Source organism: Sphaeramia orbicularis, chromosome 18 (genome assembly GCF_902148855.1).
Source record: "Sphaeramia orbicularis chromosome 18, fSphaOr1.1, whole genome shotgun sequence".
NCBI lineage: Eukaryota > Metazoa > Chordata > Actinopteri > Kurtiformes > Apogonidae > Sphaeramia > Sphaeramia orbicularis.
The window spans coordinates 1,916,050-1,941,498 of record NC_043974.1 but is presented as its reverse complement, the minus strand read 5'-3'; the positions used below and the strand labels follow the sequence as shown (position 1 = coordinate 1,941,498).

The 25,449-nt window shown below is 37.1% G+C and overlaps 1 protein-coding gene and 1 long non-coding RNA gene across 4 annotated transcripts in view; both read right to left on the bottom strand.

Moving 5' to 3' along the window:
• The window catches only part of LOC115438142 (putative protein TPRXL), a 37,990-nt gene that overhangs the window by 3,974 nt on the left and 8,567 nt on the right, over positions 1-25,449 (bottom strand). For 2 of the 3 annotated variants that reach the window (XM_030161555.1, XM_030161553.1), the window contains exons 3-8: positions 24,582-24,691; positions 15,809-15,950; positions 15,316-15,348; positions 13,843-13,922; positions 13,609-13,699; positions 12,055-12,159 (exon numbers count right to left, since the gene is read on the bottom strand). In XM_030161555.1, coding sequence (XP_030017415.1) covers positions 12,055-12,159; positions 13,609-13,699; positions 13,843-13,922; positions 15,316-15,348; positions 15,809-15,950; positions 24,582-24,691 — 561 coding nt within the window. The remainder of the gene's footprint in view (positions 1-12,054; positions 12,160-13,608; positions 13,700-13,842; positions 13,923-15,315; positions 15,349-15,808; positions 15,951-24,581; positions 24,692-25,449) is intronic. The other variant, XM_030161554.1, reaches the window with a different exon arrangement.
• On the bottom strand, positions 9,337-10,916 carry LOC115438163 (uncharacterized). Its single transcript, XR_003938041.1, has 2 exons — positions 10,866-10,916; positions 9,337-9,600 (listed from the first exon to the last, which is right to left on the bottom strand). It is a non-coding gene; the product is annotated as an uncharacterized LOC115438163 (long non-coding RNA).

Genomic DNA, 25,449 nt, shown 5'->3' with positions numbered 1-25,449 from the left:
CCTGGTGATACGATACAAATCCCAATACTAGGATCACGACACAATATACACTATATTTCCAAAAGTCTTGTCTCCCCCATCCACATAATCAGAATCAGCTGTTCCAGTCCCTTCCATGTCCACAGGTGTATTAAATCCAGCCCTAGGCATGCAGACTGCTTTTACAAACATTTGGGACAGAATGGGTCTCTCTCAGGAGCTCAGTGAATTCCAGCGTGGAACTGTGATAGGATGCCACCTGTGGAACAAATCCAGTGGTGAAATTTCCTGGCTCCTAAATATTCCACAGTCAGCTGTCAGCTGGATTATAAGAAAGTGGAAGTGTTTGGGAAAGACGGCAACTCAGCCATGAAGTGGTAGGCCACGGAAACTGACAGAGCGAGATCAGCGGATGCTGAGGCGCAGAGTGCGAAGAGGTGGACGACTTTCTGCAGAGTCAATGGTACAGACCTCCAAACTTCATGTGTCCTTCAGATTAGCTCCAGAACAGTGCGCACAGAGCTTCATGGAATGGGTTTCTGTGGCCGAGCAGCTGCATCCAAGCCATACATCAGCAAGTGCAATGCAAAGCGGTGGATGCAGTGGTGTAAAGCACACCGCCACTGGACTGTAGAGCAGGGGAGGAGCCTTCTCTGGAGTGACCAATCGCGCTTCTCCATCTGGCGATCTGACGGACGGGTCTTGGTTTGGCGGTGTGGTGGAAAATCTACTTTTTATATTTCATACTGTTAGTACATGCTGAGTCATTGTTATGTGTGATGTTTACCACTCTGTAACACTCCCGACCCAGGAACGGAGTTCTTGCCTTGAGTTAAAACCCAAACACCTAAATGTCTGAATGTGTAGATAGAGGATGGCGCCTGCACTCCAGATAGGATCCAAGCAAGGTTAGGGTGAAGAGGTCATCATGACCTCTTCACGGAGCAGAGTAGGAGTAGTATGGAGTGGTACGATGTATGTAAGGGATGACATCATGGTTTGAGGGGGTTGAATTTGGTTCTATATAATCTTTAGTTTTTCTCCTGTTTAATCAGACTTCACTTACAGAGTTTCTCTGTGATTGACTTCTCAATAAATGCATTTATTTATTTTAACTCTAATTTTCTCTCCTCCTCCTCTTTGTGTGTGGGTTATCAGTTGAACATTTCCACAACAGCGGTCGCCAGGAGAACGATACTTGTGGGAGCGCATTGTACCAAGTGTAAAGTTTGGTGGAGGGGGGGTTATGGTGTGGGGTTGTTTTTCAGGAGCTGGGCTGGGCCCCTTAGTTCCAGTGAAAGGAACTGGGAATGCTTCAGCAGACCAAGACATTTGGGACAATTCCATGCTCCCAACACTGTGGGAACAGTTTGGAGCCGGCCCCTTCCTCTTCCAACATGACTGTGCACCAGTGCACAAAGCAAGGTCCATTTGGACATGGAGGACAGAGTCTGGTGTGGATGAACTGGACTGGCCTGCACACAGTCCTGACCTCAACCCCATAGAACACCTTTGGATGAATTAGAGCGCAGACTGAGAGCCAGGCCTTCTGTCCAACATCAGTGTGGGACCTCACAAATGTGCTTCTGGAAGAATGGTCCAAAATTCCCATGAACACACTCCTAAACCTTGTAGACAGCCTTCCCAGAAGAGTTGAAGCTGTTAGAGCTGCAAAGGGGGGACCCACGTCAGACTGAACCCATAGACTAGGAATGGGATGGACCTGACATTCATATGTGAGTCAAAGCAGGGGAGGGAATACTTTTGGCAATATAGTGTATCTCGATATACCACGATGCTGTTAAAAAGGCAATGTTTTATTGGTTTTGTTTTTTTTTAAAAGATAATTTCCTTGAAGAATGGAATTCCAGCAGAAATCTGCAAAAGAGACGACAAAACTACAATTAATACTAAAACTAAGCATTTAGAAAATAATGAAAACTAATAAAAACTATCAAACCTGCTCTAAAAACTAATTCAAACAAACTGAATTAGAGGAAAAAAAAGTCCAAACTAAATAAAGTAAACTAAAGAGTGAAAATTCCCAAACTATTGGAACCTTGGAACAGACGAGTGGGCATCTGTCAGTAAAAGTGAGGACGGAGGAGGAGGAGGAGCGACTGCTGGAGCCAAGGAAACAAACTGGTCAAACTAAACCAACCACAGCTCACATGCTCAGTTCACAGACTTAGATTTGAGGACTTGCTGATTAGAGCTGTGGATCGGCAAGAATCTGGAGATACGATACAAATCCTAATACTAGGATCAGCATACCATATATCAGCATATATCATGATACTGTTAAAAAGGACATTTTTGATTGGTTTCTTTTTTAAAAAGGATTATTTCCTTGAAAAATGGGATTCCATCCTAAATCTGCCCAAATCCTAAACACATTTGTATTTGATCCCAACAGGATCTAATGTTCTATCAGCAAATGTTCCAACTGTGTTCAAACTGAAATTCTGTTTTACACACATTCCAGTTTCAGATCCTGTTCAAATGTTCCGATTCTATTAGTTCACAACTAACATCAGAACAGGATTGGAGTTCAATCCCAACAAAGGAACCAACATTATTGAAGAAAAGAGTGTGAAATAAGAAGAAATCCAATAGAAACTAGAATTGAATCATTTCTTCCTTGTGCCAGTATCAGCATTTCCTGAAAATTTCATCCAAATCTGTCCATAATTTTTTCAGTTATGTTACTAACCAACCTGAGGAGCGCTGCAGAAACTAAAACAAATGCCAGAAGAAAAGGCTGCATATCCACTCACACAACAGAAGAGCCAGAGGAACAGTTTATGATGGAAGGACTGAAGTCATGTTTGACATGAGAGCACACAGACACAAGTGGACTGCATTCACACTAAAACTAAATGTGCCTCTGTTTTTCCAAATTAACCAGATAATTATCTTGTAATTACGAGAAAAAGTAAGTTAAAAAAAAAGGCTCTGTTTTTCCAAATTAATGAGATACTGTTTTCTGAAAAAAATCTAATTCAGCTCTGTTTTCTGAATTAACAAGATAACTATCTTGTAAAAACAGAGCTGAATTTTTTATTTTTTCAGAAAACAGTATCCCATTAATTCAGAAAAACAGAGCCAGTTTTATTTTTGTGTGTGAATACAATACGCTTCCGTACACAGAGACGTAAAGGTATTTTTTTTTGTTTATTTGTCTTTTTTTTTTTTTTTTTTTTTTTACATTTGGCCTTAAACTTCTAAAATATTCTGAAGACCTTCCATCATAAACTGTTCTTCTTTCCGTTGTCTGTTTCTTGGGTGTAAACTCAGTGTAACAGAGTTAATGGATGTAGTGTGTGATTCCACTTGAAATCTCTCACACTGTTTAATTGTATTAATTACAATTTTATTTTATGGGCATTGAACGCCACACCCCTGCGGACTGGGGTGGTGAACCCCAGACAGACAGCACCAGTTTACCTGTGCTGTGTACCAGGTGAGTACACACACTGTCAGTCCTGTCATTATTTGACGGTTTTTATTTTCATTTCATATCTGAGCGATTGGATTACACCATTCTGTTTGTGTAACTCTTAGCTCCTATTGGTCGAGCATATTCTTGAGTGAAAATTACAATATTTTTAAATATTTGTTCATTGAACAATTAGCATGTGGTGTGCTAGCTAACTTTGACTTTTTTTGTTAATGTTAGCTTAGCAGTGTGAGAACAAGGCTCAGGTGTTACTAATGAGTAGGGCTGTGTATCGGCAAGAATTAGGCGATACAATATAAATCACAGTACTAGGATCACAATACGATATATCGCAATATATCACAATACTGTTAACAAGGCGATAGTTTTTGTTTTGTTTATTTTTTTTTTTAAAAGATTATTTCCTGGAAAAACTTATAGTGAAGCATTTGGATGAATAAAGTTTTAACATGTGGCTTCACCGGTACAAAAAACACACAAATAAATAAATTAATAATGTTTTACAGACATTACTACGGTGGCCCAGAGGTGCAACAGCCCAGGAAATTATCCACTATAAGAAAAAAAATAGAACAGCCCAGAAAATTATCCACTTTTTTAAAATAACTTTAATTTTAGCGCACCAACCTCCACTTCTGGTGGGTTACTTCCTTAGCATTAGCCACATTAGCTGAAGGACTTCAACATTTTCAGCCTATGCTTTTATTTTTCTGGTGGCCTTAATTTTAAAGCAAGAAACCTTTGGGTAAACAGCGCCCCTTTAATTGAAAAGGTGGAGGATGTTTGTTTGTTTTTTTCTTATAGTGGATAATTTTTTGGGATGTTCTATTTTTTTTTCTTATAGTGGATAATTTTTTGGGCTGTTCTCTTTTTTTTCTTATAGTGGATAATTTTTTGGGCTGTTCTCTTTTTTTTCTTATAGTGGATAATTTTTTGGGCTGTTCTGTTTTTTTTCTTGTAGTGGATAATTTTTTGGGCTGTTCTGTTTTTTTTCTTATAGTGGATAATTTCTTGGGCTGTTCTCTTTTTTTTCTTATAGTGGATACTTTTTTGGGCTACTCTCTTTTGTTTTCTTATAGTGGATGATTTTTTGGGCTTTCTCTATTTTTTCTTATAATGGATAATTTTTTGGGCTGTTCTCTTTTTTTTTCTTATAGTGGATAACTTTTTGGGCTGTTCTCTTTTTTTTTCTTATAGTGATAACTTTTTGGGCTGTTCTCTTTTTTTTCTTATAGTGGATAATTTTTTGGCTCTTCTCTTTTTTTTCTTATAGTGGATAATTTTTTGGGCTGTTCTCTTTTTTTTTTCTTATAGTGGATAATTTTTTGGGCTGTTCTCTTTTTTTTCTTATAGTGGAAAATTTTTTGGGCTCTTCTCTTTTTTTTCTTATAGTGGATAATTTTTTGGGCTGTTCTCTTTTTTTCTTATAGTGGATAATTTTTTGGGCTGTTCTGTTTTTTTTTTCTTATAGTGGATAATTTTTTGGGCTGTTCTCTTTTTTTTCTTATAGTGGATAATTTTTTTGGCTCTTCTCTTTTTTTTCTTATAGTGGATAATTTTTTGGGCTGTTCTCTTTTTTTTTCTTATAGTGGAAAATTTTTTGGGCTGTTCTCTTTTTTTTCTTATAGTGGATAATTTTTTGGGCTGTTCTCTTTTTTCTTGTAGTGGATAATATTTTGGGCTCTTCTCTTTTTTTTCTTATAGTGGATAATTTTTTGGGCTCTTCTCTTTTTTTTCTTATAGTGGATACTTTTTTGGGCTACTCTCTTTTGTTTTCTTATAGTGGATAATTTTTTGGGCTTTCTCTATTTTTTCTTATAATGGATAATTTTTTGGGCTGTTCTCTTTTTTTTCTTATAGTGGATAATTTTTTGGGCTGTTCTGTTTTTTTTTTCTTATAGTGGATAATTTTTTGGGCTGTTCTCTTTTTTTTCTTATAGTGGATAATTTTTTTGGCTCTTCTCTTTTTTTTCTTATAGTGGATAATTTTTTGGGCTGTTCTCTTTTTTTTTCTTATAGTGGAAAATTTTTTGGGCTGTTCTCTTTTTTTTCTTATAGTGGATAATTTTTTGGGCTGTTCTCTTTTTTTTCTTGTAGTGGATAATATTTTGGGCTCTTCTCTTTTTTTTCTTATAGTGGATAATTTTTTGGGCTCTTCTCTTTTTTTTCTTATAGTGGATACTTTTTTGGGCTACTCTCTTTTGTTTTCTTATAGTGGATCATTTTTTGGGCTTTCTCTATTTTTTCTTATAATGGATAATTTTTTGGGCTGTTCTCTTTTTTTTCTTATAGTGGATAACTTTTTGGGCTGTTCTCTTTTTTTTTCTTATAGTGGATAATTTTTTGGCTCTTCTCTTTTTTTTCTTATAGTGGATAATTTTTTGGGCTGTTCTCTTTTTTTTTCTTGTAGTGGATAATATTTTGGGCTCTTCTCTTTTTTTTCTTATAGTGGATAATTTTTTGGGCTGTTCTCTTTTTTTTCTTATAGTGGATAATTTTTTGGGCTGTTCTCTTTTTTTTCTTATGGTGGATAATTTTTTGGGCTGTTCTCTTTTTTTTCTTATAGTGGATAATTTTTTGGGCTGTTCTCTTTTTTTTTCTTATAGTGGATAATTTTTTGGCTCTTCTCTTTTTTTTCTTATAGTGGATAATTTTTTGGGCTGTTCTCTTTTTTTTTCTTGTAGTGGATAATATTTTGGGCTCTTCTCTTTTTTTCTTATAGTGGATAATTTTTTGGGCTGTTCTCTTTTTTTTCTTATAGTGGATAACTTTTTGGGCTGTTCTCTTTTTTTTCTTATGGTGGATAATTTTTTGGGCTGTTCTCTTTTTTTTCTTATAGTGGATAATTTTTTGGGCTGTTCTCTTTTTTTTTCTTGTAGTGGATAATATTTTGGGCTCTTCTCTTTTTTTTCTTATAGTGGATAATTTTTTGGGCTCTTCTCTTTTTTTTCTTATAATGGATACTTTTTTGGGCTACTCTCTTTTGTTTTCTTATAGTGGATAATTTTTTGGGCTTTCTCTATTTTTTCTTATAATGGATAATTTTTTGGGCTGTTCTCTTTTTTTTCTTATAGTGGATAACTTTTTGGGCTGTTCTCTTTTTTTTTCTTATAGTGGATAATTTTTTGGCTCTTCTCTTTTTTTTCTTATAGTGGATAATTTTTTGGGCTGTTCTCTTTTTTTTCTTATAGTGGATAATTTTTTGGGCTGTTCTCTTTTTTTTCTTATAGTGGATAATTTTTTGGGCTGTTCTCTTTTTTTTCTTGTAGTGGATAATATTTTGGGCTCTTCTCTTTTTTTTCTTATAGTGGATAATTTTTTGGGCTCTTCTCTTTTTTTTCTTATAGTGGATAATTTTTTGGGCCGTTCTCTTTTTTTTCTTATAGTGGATAATTTTTTGGGCTGTTCTCTTTTTTTTCTTATAGTGGATAATTTTTTGGGCTGTTCTCTTTTTTTTTCTTGTAGTGGATAATATTTTGGGCTCTTCTCTTTTTTTTCTTATAGTGGATAATTTTTTGGGCTCTTCTCTTTTTTTTCTTATAGTGGATACTTTTTTGGGCTACTCTCTTTTGTTTTCTTATAGTGGATCATTTTTTGGGCTTTCTCTATTTTTTCTTATAATGGATAATTTTTTGGGCTGTTCTCTTTTTTTTCTTATAGTGGATAACTTTTTGGGCTGTTCTCTTTTTTTTTCTTATAGTGGATAATTTTTTGGCTCTTCTCTTTTTTTTCTTATAGTGGATAATTTTTTGGGCTGTTCTCTTTTTTTTTCTTGTAGTGGATAATATTTTGGGCTCTTCTCTTTTTTTTCTTATAGTGGATAATTTTTTGGGCTGTTCTCTTTTTTTTCTTATAGTGGATAACTTTTTGGGCTGTTCTCTTTTTTTTCTTATGGTGGATAATTTTTTGGGCTGTTCTCTTTTTTTTCTTATAGTGGATAATTTTTTGGGCTGTTCTCTTTTTTTTTCTTATAGTGGATAATTTTTTGGCTCTTCTCTTTTTTTTCTTATAGTGGATAATTTTTTGGGCTGTTCTCTTTTTTTTTCTTGTAGTGGATAATATTTTGGGCTCTTCTCTTTTTTTTCTTATAGTGGATAATTTTTTGGGCTGTTCTCTTTTTTTTCTTATAGTGGATAACTTTTTGGGCTGTTCTCTTTTTTTTCTTATGGTGGATAATTTTTTGGGCTGTTCTCTTTTTTTTCTTATAGTGGATAATTTTTTGGGCTGTTCTCTTTTTTTTTCTTGTAGTGGATAATATTTTGGGCTCTTCTCTTTTTTTTCTTATAGTGGATAATTTTTTGGGCTCTTCTCTTTTTTTTCTTATAATGGATACTTTTTTGGGCTACTCTCTTTTGTTTTCTTATAGTGGATAATTTTTTGGGCTTTCTCTATTTTTTCTTATAATGGATAATTTTTTGGGCTGTTCTCTTTTTTTTCTTATAGTGGATAACTTTTTGGGCTGTTCTCTTTTTTTTTCTTATAGTGGATAATTTTTTGGCTCTTCTCTTTTTTTTCTTATAGTGGATAATTTTTTGGGCTGTTCTCTTTTTTTTCTTATAGTGGATAATTTTTTGGGCTGTTCTCTTTTTTTTCTTATAGTGGATAATTTTTTGGGCTGTTCTCTTTTTTTTCTTGTAGTGGATAATATTTTGGGCTCTTCTCTTTTTTTTCTTATAGTGGATAATTTTTTGGGCTGTTCTCTTTTTTTTCTTATAGTGGATAATTTTTTGGGCCGTTCTCTTTTTTTTCTTATAGTGGATAATTTTTTGGGCTGTTCTCTTTTTTTTTCTTATAGTGGATAATTTTTTGGGCTGTTCTCTTTTTTTTCTTATAGTGGATAACTTTTTGGGCTGTTCTCTTTTTTTTTCTTATAGTGGATAATTTTTTGGCTCTTCTCTTTTTTTTCTTATAGTGGATAATTTTTTGGGCTGTTCTCTTTTTTTTTCTTATAGTGGATAATTTTTTGGGCTGTTCTCTTTTTTTTCTTATAGTGGATAATTTTTTGGGCTGTTCTCTTTTTTTTCTTGTAGTGGATAATATTTTGGGCTCTTCTCTTTTTTTTCTTATAGTGGATAATTTTTTGGGCTCTTCTCTTTTTTTTCTTATAGTGGATAATTTTTTGGGCTGTTCTCTTTTTTTCTTATGGTGGATAATTTTTTGGGCTGTTCTCTTTTTTTTTCTTATAGTGGATAATTTTTTGGGCTGTTCTCTTTTTTTTTCTTGTAGTGGATAATATTTTGGGCTCTTCTCTTTTTTTTCTTATAGTGGATAATTTTTTGGGCTCTTCTCTTTTTTTTCTTATAATGGATACTTTTTTGGGCTACTCTCTTTTGTTTTCTTATAGTGGATAATTTTTTGGGCTTTCTCTATTTTTTCTTACAATGGATAATTTTTTGGGCTGTTCTCTTTTTTTTTCTTATAGTGGATAACTTTTTGGGCTGTTCTCTTTTTTTTTCTTATAGTGGATAATTTTTTGGCTCTTCTCTTTTTTTTCTTATAGTGGATAATTTTTTGGGCTGTTCTCTTTTTTTTCTTATAGTGGATAATTTTTTGGGCTGTTCTCTTTTTTTTCTTATAGTGGATAATTTTTTGGGCTGTTCTCTTTTTTTTTCTTGTAGTGGATAATATTTTGGGCTCTTCTCTTTTTTTTCTTATAGTGGATAATTTTTTGGGCTCTTCTCTTTTTTTTCTTATAGTGGATAATTTTTTGGGCCGTTCTCTTTTTTTTCTTATAGTGGATAATTTTTTGGGCTGTTCTTTTTTTTCTTATAGTGGATAATTTTTTGGGCTGTTCTTTTTTTTCTTATAGTGGATAATTTTTTGGGCTGTTCTTTTTTTTCTTATAGTGGATAATTTTTTGGGCTGTTCTTTTTTTTCTTATAGTGGATAATTTTTTGGGCTGTTCTCTTTTTTTTCTTATAGTGGATAATTTTTTGGGCTGTGTCACCTCTGGGCCACTGTACATTACAGTTTCAGATTCTGCTTAACTGTTCGTATTCTTTTGCAACAAGAATACATAGTGTTCAGTCTCTGAATCATCACAACATTATTTTTGTGGATTCACAATAAAAAAAATAACATCTGCCTGTTTCAGACAGTTCAAATTGTTTTTAGGATGCTTGAAATAACCGTTATCAATTAAAAAAAACTACATGTATGACCTGTAGAAGAAATCCAATAGAAACTAGAATTGAATCATTTCTTCCTTGTGCCAGTATCAGCATTTCCTGAAAATTTCATCCAAATCTGTCCATAACTTTTTCAGTTATGTTACTAACCAACCTGAGGAGCGCTGCAGAAACTAAAACAAATGCCAGAAGAAAAGGCTGCATATCCACTCACACAACAGAAGAGCCAGAGGAACAGTTTATGATGGAAGGACTGAAGTCATGTTTGACATGAGAGCACACAGACACAAGTGGACTGCATTCACACTAAAACTAAATGTGCCTCTGTTTTTCCAAATTAACCAGATAATTATCTTGTAATTACGAGAAAAAGTAAGTTAAAAAAAAAGGCTCTGTTTTTCCAAATTAATGAGATACTGTTTTCTGAAAAAAATCTAATTCAGCTCTGTTTTCTGAATTAACAAGATAACTATCTTGTAAAAACAGAGCTGAATTTTTTATTTTTTCAGAAAACAGTATCCCATTAATTCAGAAAAACAGAGCCAGTTTTATTTTTGTGTGTGAATACAATACGCTTCCGTACACAGAGACGTAAAGGTATTTTTTTTTGTTTATTTGTCTTTTTTTTTTTTTTTTTTTACATTTGGCCTTAAACTTCTAAAATATTCTGAAGACCTTCCATCATAAACTGTTCTTCTTTCCGTTGTCTGTTTCTTGGGTGTAAACTCAGTGTAACAGAGTTAATGGATGTAGTGTGTGATTCCACTTGAAATCTCTCACACTGTTTAATTGTATTAATTACAATTTTATTTTATGGGCATTGAACGCCACACCCCTGCGGACTGGGGTGGTGAACCCCAGACAGACAGCACCAGTTTACCTGTGCTGTGTACCAGGTGAGTACACACACTGTCAGTCCTGTCATTATTTGACGGTTTTTATTTTCATTTCATATCTGAGCGATTGGATTACACCATTCTGTTTGTGTAACTCTTAGCTCCTATTGGTCGAGCATATTCTTGAGTGAAAATTACAATATTTTTAAATAGTGGATAATAGTGGATAATTTTTTGGGCTGTGTCACCTCTGGGCCACTGTACATTACAGTTTCAGATTCTGCTTAACTGTTCGTATTCTTTTGCAACAAGAATACATAGTGTTCAGTCTCTGAATCATCACAACATTATTTTTGTGGATTCACAATAAAAAAAATAACATCTGCCTGTTTCAGACAGTTCAAATTGTTTTTAGGATGCTTGAAATAACCGTTATCAATTAAAAAAAACTACATGTATGACCTGTAATATCACAATAGTACTTTTGTAGTATAGAAACAACACAGCAAAATACTCATATGAATATAGAAATAAAACAGTATGATAAACAAAAAACAAACACAAAAATTAATCTCTGCCATACCTGCATTTGAACAAATACCTAAAAATATCGATACAGTATCATGAAGTCAAATATTGCGATATATTGAAGAACCGTTATTTTCTTACCCCCCTGCTAATGGGACTGGCTGTATACTTTTCTGCCAGGAATAACCAGCAGGTGTCCAAAGAAGATGGGGTTTGTCAAATCAAACACAACGCACCAATACAAGCACTACGTCAGCGCTGCCTCTGGAGGTCTGGAACACTTCTGTTCTGGGAGTGGATGTGCAGCCTTTGCTTCTGGCATTTGTTTCAGTTTCTGCAGCACGCCTTTCTTACTAGGGATGTAAGAAAATATTGGTTCTGCAATATATCACCATATTTCATTTCACAAAACTGTATCAATATTAAAAAGTACTGTATGGATATTTTTAGGTATTTATTCAAATGCAGATATGGCAGAGGTTCATTTTGGTTTTTCTTTTTTGTTTAGATTTTATTTATTCTTATTTCACACTGTTTTATTCTGTAATGTTGGTTCCTTTGTTTGGATTGAACTCCAATCCTGTTCTGATGTTAGTTGTGAACTAATAGTATCGGAACATTTGAACAGGATCTGAAACTGGAATGTGTGGAAAACAGAATTTCAGTTTGAACACAGTTGGAACATTTGCTGATAGAACATTAGATCCTGTTGGGATCAAATACAAATGTGTTTAGGATTTGGGCAGATTTCTATGGATATATATTTCCATTTATTAAAAAGAGAAACAAAACCAATAAAAAAATTACCTTTTTAACAGTATCATGATATATCTTGATATATCGTATGATGATCCTAGTATTGTGATTTGTATCGTATCTCCAGATGCTTGCAGATACACAGCCCTATTTCTTACACCACTTTTGTGAATTTGCTGTGTTTTCCTCTAACATTTGTTTTCTTATACACAGTGTGTTCTTTTAATATACAAGTCGTTTGTGTATGTGAAGCTCGTTTGCACATGTCAGCCTCTGTATTTAATGCAGTTGAGATACACTGCAGTTTGAGACATGAAAATACTGAACGTTGGACTTTTAGAAACACAACACGTGTGTGAGGTTGTACCGTCTCCGTTGGAGCTCTTCTCCTCAGCCTGTAACCTGGTGCCGTTGGCTGTCGATGGAGTTGAAGGTTCATTGCTGTTGACTTGGTCTTTCAGCGCTGGACGATCTGAAAAACACAAACCCAGAGTCAGGATTAGGGCTGTGCGTCGGCAAGAAGCTGGTGATACCATACAAATCACAATACTAGGATCATGATACGATTAGGGCTGTTAGCAAATATCAGTTCTGCAATATATCGCGATATTTCATTTCACAATACTGTATCGATATTAAAAAGTACTGTATGGATATTTTTTAGGTATTTATTCAAATGCAGATATGGTGGAGGTTAATTTTTTTTGTTGTTTGTTTTTCTTTATTGTTTATATGTTATTTATTATTAATAAACACTGTTTTATTCAATAATGTTGGTTCCTTTGTTTGGATTGAACTCCAATCCTGTTCTGATGTGAGTTCTGAACTCATAGAATCGGAACATTTGAACAGGATCTGAAACTGGAATGTCTGGAAAACAGAATTTCAGTTTGAACACAGTTGGAACATTTGCTGATAGAACATTAGATCCTGTTGGGATCGAATACAAATGTGTTTAGGATTTGGGCAGATTTAGGATGGAATTCCATTCTTTCAGGAAAAAATCATTTAAAGAAAAGAAACAAACAAGAGATTGCCTTTTTAACAGTATCATGATATATCGTGATATATCGTATCGTGATCCTAGTATGGTGATTTGTAGCATATCGCCAGATTTTTGCCGATACACAGCCCTAGATATATCACGATACTGTTAAAAAGGCCATTTTTTTGTTTCTTTTTTTTTTTTAAATGATTTTTTTCCTTGAAGAATTGAATTCCATCCTAAATCTGCCCAAATCCTAAACACATTTGGATTTGATCCCAACAGGATCTAATGTTCTATCAGCAAATGTTCCAACTGTGTTCAAACTGAACTTCTGTTTTCCAGACATTCCAGTTTCAGATCCTGTTCAAATGTTCAGATTCTATTAGTTCACAACTAACATCAGAACAGTATTGGAGTTCAATCCAAACAAAGGAACCAACATTATTGAATAAAAGAGTGTTAAAGAAGAATAATTAAATATAAACACAAAAGAAAACAAACCAAAAATGAACCTCCACAATATCTGAGCCTGGAATGCACTTTAAGTTGGCACTTTAGAAATAAAACTTTTTAGTTATTTATAAGTAATTTTTAGGGGTGGGGGGGTATTGTTAGTACTATTTATATCAGTATTTTATTATTTTATCAGTAATTTATACTATTTACTAAATACTGCTGACAGTCGGGGACCTGAGTACAATGTTTCATTTCTGTGTATTCTATATGCTGAAATGACAAATAAATTTGAATCTTGAATCTGCATTTGAAAAAATACCTAAAAATATCAATACAGTACTTTTTAATATTATCAGTATTATGAAATGAAATATTGCGATATATTGCAGAACCGATATTTTCTTACAGCCCTAGTCAGGATGTCTTTCTAAAAAACATAAATCCCAATATTCTGAGTATATTTCCACCCATGCACACCCAGGTCATCCAAGTAAACTGGCTCGAAGGTTCCGATCGGTTCACTGAGGTTGTGGGCCGGACTCGGACGCTGGAGGTCGAACGAGTACGTCTGGACAAACAAAACAACGAACAAGTACGTCAGAAAAAACTGGTAAGATGTCTGAGCTGCAGATATTTAGTTATCTGCATGTATTTTCCGTGACCCTGTCAGTTTTTGTAGACAGACGTCTCCAAACGGCCGGTGTTTCCTACCCTGGACACTCTCCTCAGTAAGTAGAGGATGACACACAGAACCACGACCACCACGATGATCAGCACCAGGATCACATAACCTACAGCCAGACGGACAGTTAGCAGCGCTTAGGCCACGGAAAGCACAGGATGTCACTGCACTGTCAGCGTCAACAGGAGTAAAACAGGACTTTCACTGGAAATCTGGATTTATGACAAGAGGCGGAGACATTCACCAAGTCCAGCACATGTCAATCACATGATGGTAAAGGACAACAAGGAAAAACGAGTCCAACACATTAACTCTAGTCTACAGTCTACAACGGAAAATATATGCCTCCACATTTAATAATAATAATAATAATGATAATAATAATAATAATAATAATAATAATAATAATAATAACAATAATAATAATTAGAAAAGCACTCGGAAAGTACAGACCTCTGCCAAGTCAGATCAGTGCCCCCCCCCCCCACACACACACACACACTAAAATGTAATCATTTGTTCCTTGTGCCAGTATCAACATTTCCTGAAATTTTCATCCAAATCCATCCAGAACTTTTTGAGTTATCTTGCACACAGACAGACAGACAGACAGACACACAGACACACACACACACAGACAGACAGACACATACAGACAGACAGACAGACACATACAGACAGACAGACAGACAGACACACAGATAGAGACAGACACACACACACACAGACAGACAGACACATACACACAGATAGAGACAGACACACACACACACACACACACACACACACAGACAGACAGACAGACAGACACATACACACAGATAGAGACAGACACACACACACACAGACAGACAGACAGACAGACACACACACAGACAGACACACACACACACAGACAGACAGACAGACAGACAGACACATACACACACACACACACACACAGACAGACAGACACACACACAGACACACACACACACAGACAGACACACACACACACACAGACACACACACACACACACACAGACAGACACACACACAGACACACACACACACACAGACACACACACAGACAGACACACACACACACACAGACACACACACAGACACACACACACAGACAGACACACACACAGACACACACACACACACACAGACAGACACACACACAGACACACACACACACACACACACACAGACACACACACAGACACACACACACAGACACACACACACAGACACACACACAGACACACACACAGACACACACACACACACAGACACAGACACACACACACACACACACACACAGACACACACACACACACACACACACACACAGACACACACACACACACACACAGACACACACACACACACAGACCCACACTGACAAACACAGGACCTCCTTGGCAGAGGTAAAACTCCACATGTATGAATCACAGCTGTTGTACAGAGCAGCAGAACAGAGCACACAGCAGACAGGTACATGAGGCCAGTCCTACCCCAGGATGTGTGGTGTTGGCTTTGATCTGGAGCTGAAACAGAGACAAGTGGGTTATGAGTGTTGACAAACCTGCCCTCTGGTGGACAACACAGGCCATGCATTCAATTCACCTGAGACTGTTGTGACTAGGGCTGTGTTCCAGCAAGAATCTGGTGATACCATACAAATCACAATACTAGGATCATGATATGATATATCATGATACTGTTAAAAAGGCCATTTTTTGTTTGTTTCTTTTTTTTTTTTTAATGATTATTTCCTTGAAGAATTGAATTCCATCCTAAATCTGCCCAAATCCTAAACACATTAGTATTTGATCCCAACAGGATCTAATGTTCTATCAGCAAATGTTCCAACTGTGTTCAAACTGAAATTCTGTTTTCCAGACATTCCAGTTTCAGATCCTGTTCAAATGTTCAGATTCTATTAGTTCACAACTAACATCAGAACAGGATTGGAGTTCAATCTTCAGTCCAAGTTCCATGTAGTACCTGGCAGTGGTGTGGTGCCCCCTGGAGTGGTGGTCTGCGGTACTGTGCTGCTGCTGCTGCTGCTGCTGCTGCTGCCGCTGCCCTCCTCTCCAGTTTCGTTTGTCAGTTCATTTGTGATGTTGTTGGTGAAATACCATGCATCCTGTGGAGACACAAGTGTGAGTGTAAAACCTTCTGCTGTCGGACTCAAAGCTCAGCCCAGACAGTTTCCACAGTTCACTCCTGCTGCTAAACTTCAGTATTTACATCGGTCCATCTCGTGTATGTACTCCTCCTGAAGATTGGACTATAACTATATAACTGTACCTATAACTGTAACTATGACTGTAACTAACTTTAACTATAGCTATATAACTGTAACTGTAACTATAACTGTAACTATAACTATATATTATCTTTTTGTCAGATTAACTTTAAGGTCCAGACTAACAGCCTTGTTTTTTCATGAAATAATTGCTTCTATTGGAAACATGGTGATGCAACAGTTTTTTCAGATGTATTTTTTAAATTTTTATGAGATGTCCTTTGCGATGGACAGTTGTTTCTTTTTTTTTTTTTACATATATGTGGGTAAAGCTGTGAAAGTCTTTATAGGACTCTACCCATGCTACCATCTGTGGAACGGTGCCAGACTTCAGAGGTTAGAAACATTAGAAACATGGCTATGCTCTGGGTCTTTCAGACACACAGGTTCTACGTCCCACTAAACGCTGCCCCCCCCCCTCTGATCCTGTACCACAGGTCTGCTGTGTAAACGTCCAGCCTGTCTCAGCTCTGTTCCTCCTCTGTCTTGGCTCTGGAACTCAGACAGTGTTGGAACAAAGGTGGGATCACCACCTGACCTTTTCTTTGCAGGGCTCAGAGTGTCAGTGTGGCTTATGTGTCCACATGTGGACGTCAGGCATGAAAGAGTTAAGTGACATTTAGGTGTTTTAAGACATTTGTAAAGTTTCGACTTCTGGAAAAATGGAGAAAGGAACATGATGTGAGAGAAGGAAGTCAGTCCAGCTAACCAACAATCGAACCAACAGATGTGTGGATGACATTCACATGTGGACAGCACTGAGGCTGAACACACTCACACATACTGTTAGGACACGTCATAGACTTTTGTTTTTTCCTCATGCATCGAGGGTACTGTATCAGTATTTTTAGGTATTTACTCAAATGTAGATATTGTGGAGGTTAATTTTAGTTTTTCTTTATTGTTTATATTTTATATATTAGTATAATTTAACACTGTTTTATTAAATAATGGTTATTTGAATCATCCTGAAAGCACTTTTTTCTGTCTGAGAGGCAGATGGGAGTTCCTTTGTTTGGAATGAACTCAAATCCTGTTCTGATGTTAGTTCTGAACTAATAGAATCTGAACATTTGAACAGGATCTGAAACTGGAATTTCAGTTTGAACACAGGAACATTTGGTGATAGAACATTAGCTCCTGTTGGGATCAAATAAAAATGTGTTTAGTATTTGTGCAGATTTCCGCTGGAATTCAATTCTTCCAGGAAATAATCTTAAAAAAAGAAACAAAAAATTGCCTTTTTAACAGTATCATGATATATCGTGATATATCGTATCATGATCCTAGTGTTGTGATTTGTATCGTATCACCAGAGTCTTGCTGATATCCACCCCTACTCAAAACAAGACTAAGATGAAACAAGTGATCCAAGCAGAAAATGGACTTCTGGTTTGATGAGCAGAGCAGAGCTGCACAGGTGAGCAGCTTTAGCTAATGCACTTTACATGAAGGGTCCGTCACATATTAACCAGAACCACAACAAAGCCTGGTTATTTGTATAAACTGTTTTTAGTCCCCAACAGAAATAACTTGTAGGTAGCAGAATATCAGCCAGCCTACCAGCAGTGTCCATTTGACATCACTGACTTCATACATGTAACAGTTGTGCAGAAAGAGTGGAATAAGGAACAAGGACCTCAGCCACAAACTGAAGTAATGCACAAGTATTTGAAAGTTCTACCACCACTAAGGTTCACTCCAAACCCCCACTCCCACTAGGCGGACACTGAACTGATCCAAAACTCCTGACTCCTTGAATTCCGGAACATGTATTTATTTAATCCAACACCTTGATTCCCAACGTTCCAAGTCATTTCTCACCTGGAGCTTCAAAGTTAGCGATAACTGGTTCCTAATTTCAGTATAAATTATCAGGTTGGAACGAGTGGAACTGAGTGGACTGATGTTACTGTGTGTGCAGCGTGGAACCTTTGGACACATTTAAACCAGGGCTGTCAAAATGAATGTGTGAGTGTGGATTAATCCATCACCACGATCAATCTGATTAAAAATATGAACGCAATTAACTAATCTGCAGCAGAATGAGTCTGAACGTCTGCCTAAGCATTTGGGCCAGTTTGTCCAGTAGAACCGACCCAAAAAGAGCAGAACCAGAAGAACCGACCCATAAAGATGGAAGAGCAGAACCAGAAGAACCGACCCATAAAGAGCAGAACCAGAAGAACCGACCCATAAAGATGGAAGAACAGAACCAGCAGAACTGACCCATAAAGAGCAGAACCAGAAGAACCGACCCATAAAGATGGAAGAACAGAACCAGCAGAACTGACCCATAAAGAGCAGAACCAGAAGAACCGACCCATAAAGATGGAAGAACAGAACCAGCAGAACTGACCCATAAAGAGCAGAACCAGAAGAACCGACCCATAAAGATGGAAGAACAGAACCAGCAGAACTGACCCATAAAGAGCAGAACCAGAAGAACCGACCCATAAAGAGCAGAACCAGCAGAACCGACCCATAAAGATGGAAGAGCAGAACCAGCGGAACCGACCCATAAAGAGCAGAACCAGCAGAACCAACCCATAAAGATGGAAGAACAGAACCAGCAGAACCGACCCATAAAGAACAGAACCAGAACAACCGACCCATAAAGATGGAAGAACAGAACCAGCAGAACTGACCCATAAAGAGCAGAACCAGAAGAACCGACCCATAAAGAGCAGAACCAGCAGAACCGACCCATAAAGATGGAAGAACAGAACCAGCAGAACTGACCCATAAAGAGCAGAACCAGAAGAACCGACCCATAAAGAGCAGAACCAGCAGAACCGACCCATAAAGATGGAAGAGCAGAACCAGCGGAACCGACCCATAAAGAGCAGAACCAGCAGAACCGACCCATAAAGATGGAAGAACAGAACCAGCAGAACCGACCCATAAAGAACAGAACCAGCAGAACCGACCCATAAAGATGGAAGAACAGAACCAGCGGAACCGACCCATAAAGAGCAGAACCAGCAGAACCGACCCATAAAGATGGAAGAACAGAACCAGCAGAACCAACCCATAAAGAACAGAACCAGCAGAACCGACCCATAAAGATGGAAGAACAGAACCAGCGGAACCGACCCATAAAGATGGAAGAACAGAACCAGCAGAACCAACCCATAAAGAACAGAACCAGCAGAACCGACCCATAAAGATGGAAGAACAGAACCAGCGGAACCGACCCATAAAGAGCAGAACCAGCAGAACCGACCCATAAAGATGGAAGAACAGAACCAGCAGAACCGACCCATAAAAAGCAGAACCAGCAGACCCGACCCATAAAGATGGAAGAGCAGAACCAGCAGAACCGACCCATGAAGAGCAGAACCAGCAGACCCGACCCATAAAGATGGAAGAGCAGAACCAGCAGAACCGACCCATAAAGAACAGAACCAGCAGAACTGACCCATAAAGAGCAGAACCAGCAGACCCGACCCATAAAGATGGAAGAGCAGAACCAGCAGAACCGACCCATAAAGAACAGAACCAGCAGAACCGACCCATAAAGATGGAAGAACAGAACCAGCGGAACCGACCCATAAAAAGCAGAACCAGCAGACCCGACCCATAAAGATGGAAGAGCAGAACCAGCAGAACCGACCCATGAAGAGCAGAACCAGCAGACCCGACCCATAAAGATGGAAGAGCAGAACCAGCAGAACCGACCCATAAAGAACAGAACCAGCAGAACTGACCCATAAAGAGCAGAACCAGCAGACCCGACCCATAAAGATGGAAGAGCAGAACCAGCAGAACCGACCCATAAAGAACAGAACCAGCAGAACCGACCCATAAAGATGGAAGAACAGAACCAGCGGAACCGACCCATAAAGAGCAGAACCACCAGAACCGACCCATAAAGAGCAGAACCAGCAGAACCGACCCATAAAGATGGAAGAACAGAACCAGCGGAACCGACCCATAAAGAGCAGAACCAGCAGACCCGACCCATAAAGATGGAAGAGCAGAACTGACCCATAAAGAGCAGAACCAGCAGACCCGACCCATAAAGAGCAGAACCAGCAGACCCGACCCATAAAGAACAGAACCAGCGGAACCGACCCATAAAGAACAGAACCAGAAGAACCGACCCATAAAGATGGAAGAACAGAACCAGCGGAACCGACCCATAAAGAGCAGAACCAGCAGACCCGACCCATAAAGATGGAAGAGCAGAACCAGCAGAACTGACCCATAAAGAGCAGAACCAGCAGAACCGACCCATAAAGAACAGAACCAGCAGAACCGACCCATAAAGAGCAGAACCAGCAGAACCGACCCATAAAGAACAGAACCAGCAGAACCGACCCATAAAGAACAGAACCAGCAGAACCGACCCAAAAAGAGCAGAACCAGAAGAACCGACCCATAAAGATGGAAGAACAGAACCAGCAGAACCGACCCATAAAGAGCAGAACCAGCAGAACCGACCCATAAAGAACAGAACCAGCAGAACCGACCCATAAAGAGCAGAACCAGCAGAACCGACCCATAAAGATGTTAGACAGTAAACAGCCCGTTTTCCTTCTGGATGGAAATATGAGAGAACAAACCCGAACCAGACAGAACAGCTGTTTGTTTTGTTTCAAGTGGTTTGGTTGGAACTGTTCAAAGTGTTGAATAAACACGTTCAGTGCTTGTGCATTCTCTTCTTTCTAGAGTCTGTTTGCTCGTGCCAAATGAAACTCAATTAATATGGATTAAAAATGAATGATATTCAATCAGGATTAATCTAAATTAATCCACAGCACCCCTGTAGTTAATCTGATTAAAGACTTGAACCCTCTGACAGCACTAGTTTAAACACAGCACAGCCTCATAACTTAAGACCTAATATAGCAAATTTAATACATTTCAAATAGTTTTCAACAGTATTAAATGCAGATTAGTACATTTAAGACTTTTAAGGCCCTGTGGGAACCCTGTTGAAAGGTCAAACTCAAGGTCAGGATTTTCACAAAATCCAGTTTTCGACCCTAACTGCCTCCATTTTACAAATAGAGAAAATGACTAGGATCAGATGATGAAGTGTGAACATATGGACCACAGTTCTGTTTCAAAGGCCTCCAGCAGACGCACTGCCTGTCGCAGTTTCATTTGTTTGTTTGTTTGTTTGTTTGTTTGTTTGTTTGTTTGTTTACTTTGTCATGCACTGATGGGAGAACTAACTGAATTTTTGAGGCACTTTTACGCACACACAAAAGAAGACAGTGCAGAGCAGACTTGTGTACTTGCAAATGTTTTGTATTTATGCTTTGTCACAGAAAAATTGATGTTTACAAAATGTACAAAAAAACAATCCTGCAAATTGCAATTTAATTTATGTTTGTGCACATGAACTATAACTGGAGAAACAAATAAGACCCGTTTCAGTGTTCACATGTGTACATACAGAAGCGTATTGCATTCACACACAAAAAAAATTAATTCAGCTCTGTTTTTCTGAATTATCAAGATACTGTTTTCTGAAAAAAAAAAGTAACTTCTTCTCTGTTTTTACGAGATCATTGTCTAATGTTAATCCAGAAAAACAGAACCGAATTTTTTTTTTGTGTGTGTGAATGCAATACGCTCCCGTACAATACGCTTCGGTGTGCGCTTGACTTATATTTCATAGGAAAAAACAGAAAAAAAAAAACAGTTGATCATCGGGTGTATTTTCTTGAACATGTAACCATGTTTTTATACACTATATGTCTCAAAGGTTTTTCTCTATACAATAAACAAACTGATTTACTTATAGCTGTAAACCTAATACTAAACGTTAACTCTTTATTGGGTAAGTGATTATTTTTGGTAATTTCCAAATGACATTACAAGACAATAACAGCAACAGTTACAGTGATATTCTAATGTTCTAAAAAAAAACAAAAAAAAACAAAAACTTGTTCCTTTTACTTTACTAGAGCTGTGTATCAGCAAGAATCTGGTGATATGATACAAATGACAATACTAGGATCATGATACAATATATCACGATATATCACAATACTGTTAAAAAGACAATTTTTTGTTTGTTTCTTTTTCTAAAATGATTATTTACTTGAAGAATTGAATTACACCAGAAATCTGCACACACAAAAAAAAAAGTTAAAACTAAAAATTCTGTTTTCCAGACATTCCAGTTTCAGATCCTGTTCAAATGTTCAGATTCTATTAGTTCATAATTAACATCAGAACAGGATTTTCGTGCAATTCCAACAGAGGAACAAATTATTGAATAAAAGAGGGTTAAATAATAGTAAATAACATATAAACAAAAAATAAAAACCAAAAAACCAAAATGAACCTCCACAATATCTGCACTTGAATAAATACCTAAAAAATATCCATACTGTACTTTTTAATATCGATACAGCGAGGGGTTTTCTTAACCAGGGAACAGGGGCGCTGCACCCTCATACTTTCAGCTAGCGCCCCCTTACTGAAATTCCGATTTTTATTTTTTTTTTTTACCCTGAAGCTCACAGTTACGCCGTACACTTACAGTTACATGCAACACAGTACTTACACAACATGCAATCTTTCCAAAAACAATCTTCTCCCAGTGAAACTACCACAGTAACAACACATGACAATGGGCCTGGTCATCAAAAACCATAGAATTATTCCAAAACTATCGTAAACATAGTAGGCAGACCATCTGACGGTTCAAAACGACACAAACTGGTGTCTTTTCAGACCGCGGTGCCCTCTTACTAATTTTTTCTAGAAAAACCCCTGATACAGTATTGTGAAATGAAATATCGCAATATATTTTAAGGTCCTCTTAATAGTTTTTAAATGTCTTAATGGTCTTGTGCCTTCTTATCTTGTAGACTTGCTTTCACCTTATGAACCCTGGTGGACCCTGAGCTCCTCTGGCACCGGCCTTTGAACAGTTCCAGAAGCCAACACATAAACTCATGGTGAGGCGCTTTTCAGCATTCTGCTCCTGGACTATGGAACAGCCTGAAGGGACCCGCAGAGAACGGACACATTTTTAAAACCAGGCTCAAGACCCACCGCTTTAATTAGGCTTTTAACTAATGCCTCTGTTTCATCTACTCGAAGGTTTTATAGTTATATACACAGGGTGGGGAAGCCAAATGTACACTGAACATGTAGTTGTTTTTTCTCAGCAGACACTACGTCAGTTGTTTTGAACCCAAACATATACTGATGTCATAATCATACCTAACACTATTATCCATACCTTTTCACAAACTTTTGCCCATATGAGTAATCAGGAAAGCAAACGTCAAAGAGTGTGTGATTTGCTGAATGCACTCGTCACACCAAAGGAGATTTCAAAAATAGTTGGAGTGTCCATAAAGACTGTTTATAATGGAAAGAAGAGAATGACTATGAGCAAAACTATTACCAGAAAGTCTGGAAGATACTATTAAAGAAGAATGGGAGAAGTTGTCACCCCAATATTTGAGGAACACTTGCACAAGTTTCAGGAAGCGTGTGAAGGCAGTTATTGAGAAAGAAGGAGGACACATAGAATAAAAACATTTTCTATTATGGACATTTTCTTGTGGCAAATAAATTCTCATGACTTTCAATAAACTAACTGGTCATACACTGTCTTTCAATCCCTGCCTCAGAATATTGTACATTTTGCTTCCCCACCCTGTGTATATATATATATATATATATATATATATATATATATATATATATATATATATATATATATATATATATTTAAATATCTTAAGATTCTTTTAATCAATGCTTTTATATCTTTTTAATGTTTCTCATCTATATTGTCCAGTGTTTCATCAGAGGGAGCCCTCCTCTGATGAGGGGGGGGGGCTGTGGCGCCTTCTTTCACTGGAGTCTGCTCCTTTCTGGTGGGTGGGGGTCTCTGCCTCCGTGGCCCTCTCTCAGTGGTTGGGATGCGGCGCTGGTTGCCGGGGTCAGCGGCTGCCTCCTGGTGTGGATGGCCCCCTGAGACAGCGCCTCCTCTTTTACTTTTACTTTTACTTTTACTCTCTGGTCCGCTCGTGCTCAGTTAGTCTTTTTGAGTATGTCTGTGTGTGTGTGTGTGTGTGTGTGTGTGTGTGTGTGTGTGTGTGTGTGTGTACTTATTTTTAAACTTATATGTAAAGCACTTTGTGCTACACCGTTAATGTATGAAAAGTGCTATATAAATGAAGACTGATTGACTGATATTGCAGAAGTGATTTTTTCTTACAGCCCTATACCTTACATGGGTTTTTATTGTATTTTTTTATATTTACTTCTTGGATTTAATTTTTTTTTTTTTTTTTTTTGCCACTTACAGGCAAAGAAGCCAATGTGGTAACTTCACTGATCTGGATTTTCTATATAAGAATAAAAAAATATGGAAAAATATTCACAGAAGTAACAAGGTCTTGTCATGTCCTTCAATAACACACTCAGGTTGAAAATGTGAGTTTCAGAGCATTTGTGTGAGTGGACTGTAAAGGGTTCATGCTGTACCGTTGTGTTTTCCTCAGGGGAAGTGGAGGGCGTTGTGGCCGGCGTCACTTCATATGTGCTTTTATTCACAGACTCCGAGGGTGTGGAGGCAGCCGAGGTGGGGGGGGGATCTGACATGTTTCCAACAAACAGAGAAACAAGACCACTAAACAAACCTCATATCACAGACGTCATACAACATAAAGCAACACGACAAAACAAACAGAGTCTAAACCAGGGTTCTCCAACTCCTGTTCTATCAGGTTCCACATTCAGTCTGATCTGATCTGCAGTGGACCCAACCAGTCAAATAAGAACAGAAGAACCTAGAAAGAATGACAGCTGACAATTTAGGTCTGTGTTTTAGTGCAAAAAACCTCCATTAAATTAATGAAAATTAAAATATTTACTTTTATAAACTATCCAAACAAAACAGATGTGAATAACCTGAAAAAACGGACATTTCTTCAGTAAAATCAGTGTAATTTTCTCAGTCTTCTTCCTCCACTTCTCATTAGTCCATGTGCATTCTGGATCAGATCTCCAAAGACACTAAACACTGAGGAACAGGAAGAAAAGAGTTCAAACTGGACTGAATTTAATACAGACATTTCAGGTTGGACACATTTGTTCAGGTTAGTCACATTTTATTGGTACAGGAGAGTTTGGAAATGGAAAGAGTTTCACAATTTAATGGGATTTTTTTGCACTAAAACAAAGACAAACATTTTAAATGGTCATTATTTATAGGCATGATATATATATATATATAAATATATATATATATATATATATATATATATATAAATTTTTTTTTTTTTTTTACTTTTTTTTTTTTTTTTTCCACATCAAACCAAGTAGAAAGTCTGCAGTCATTCTTTTTTTTGTA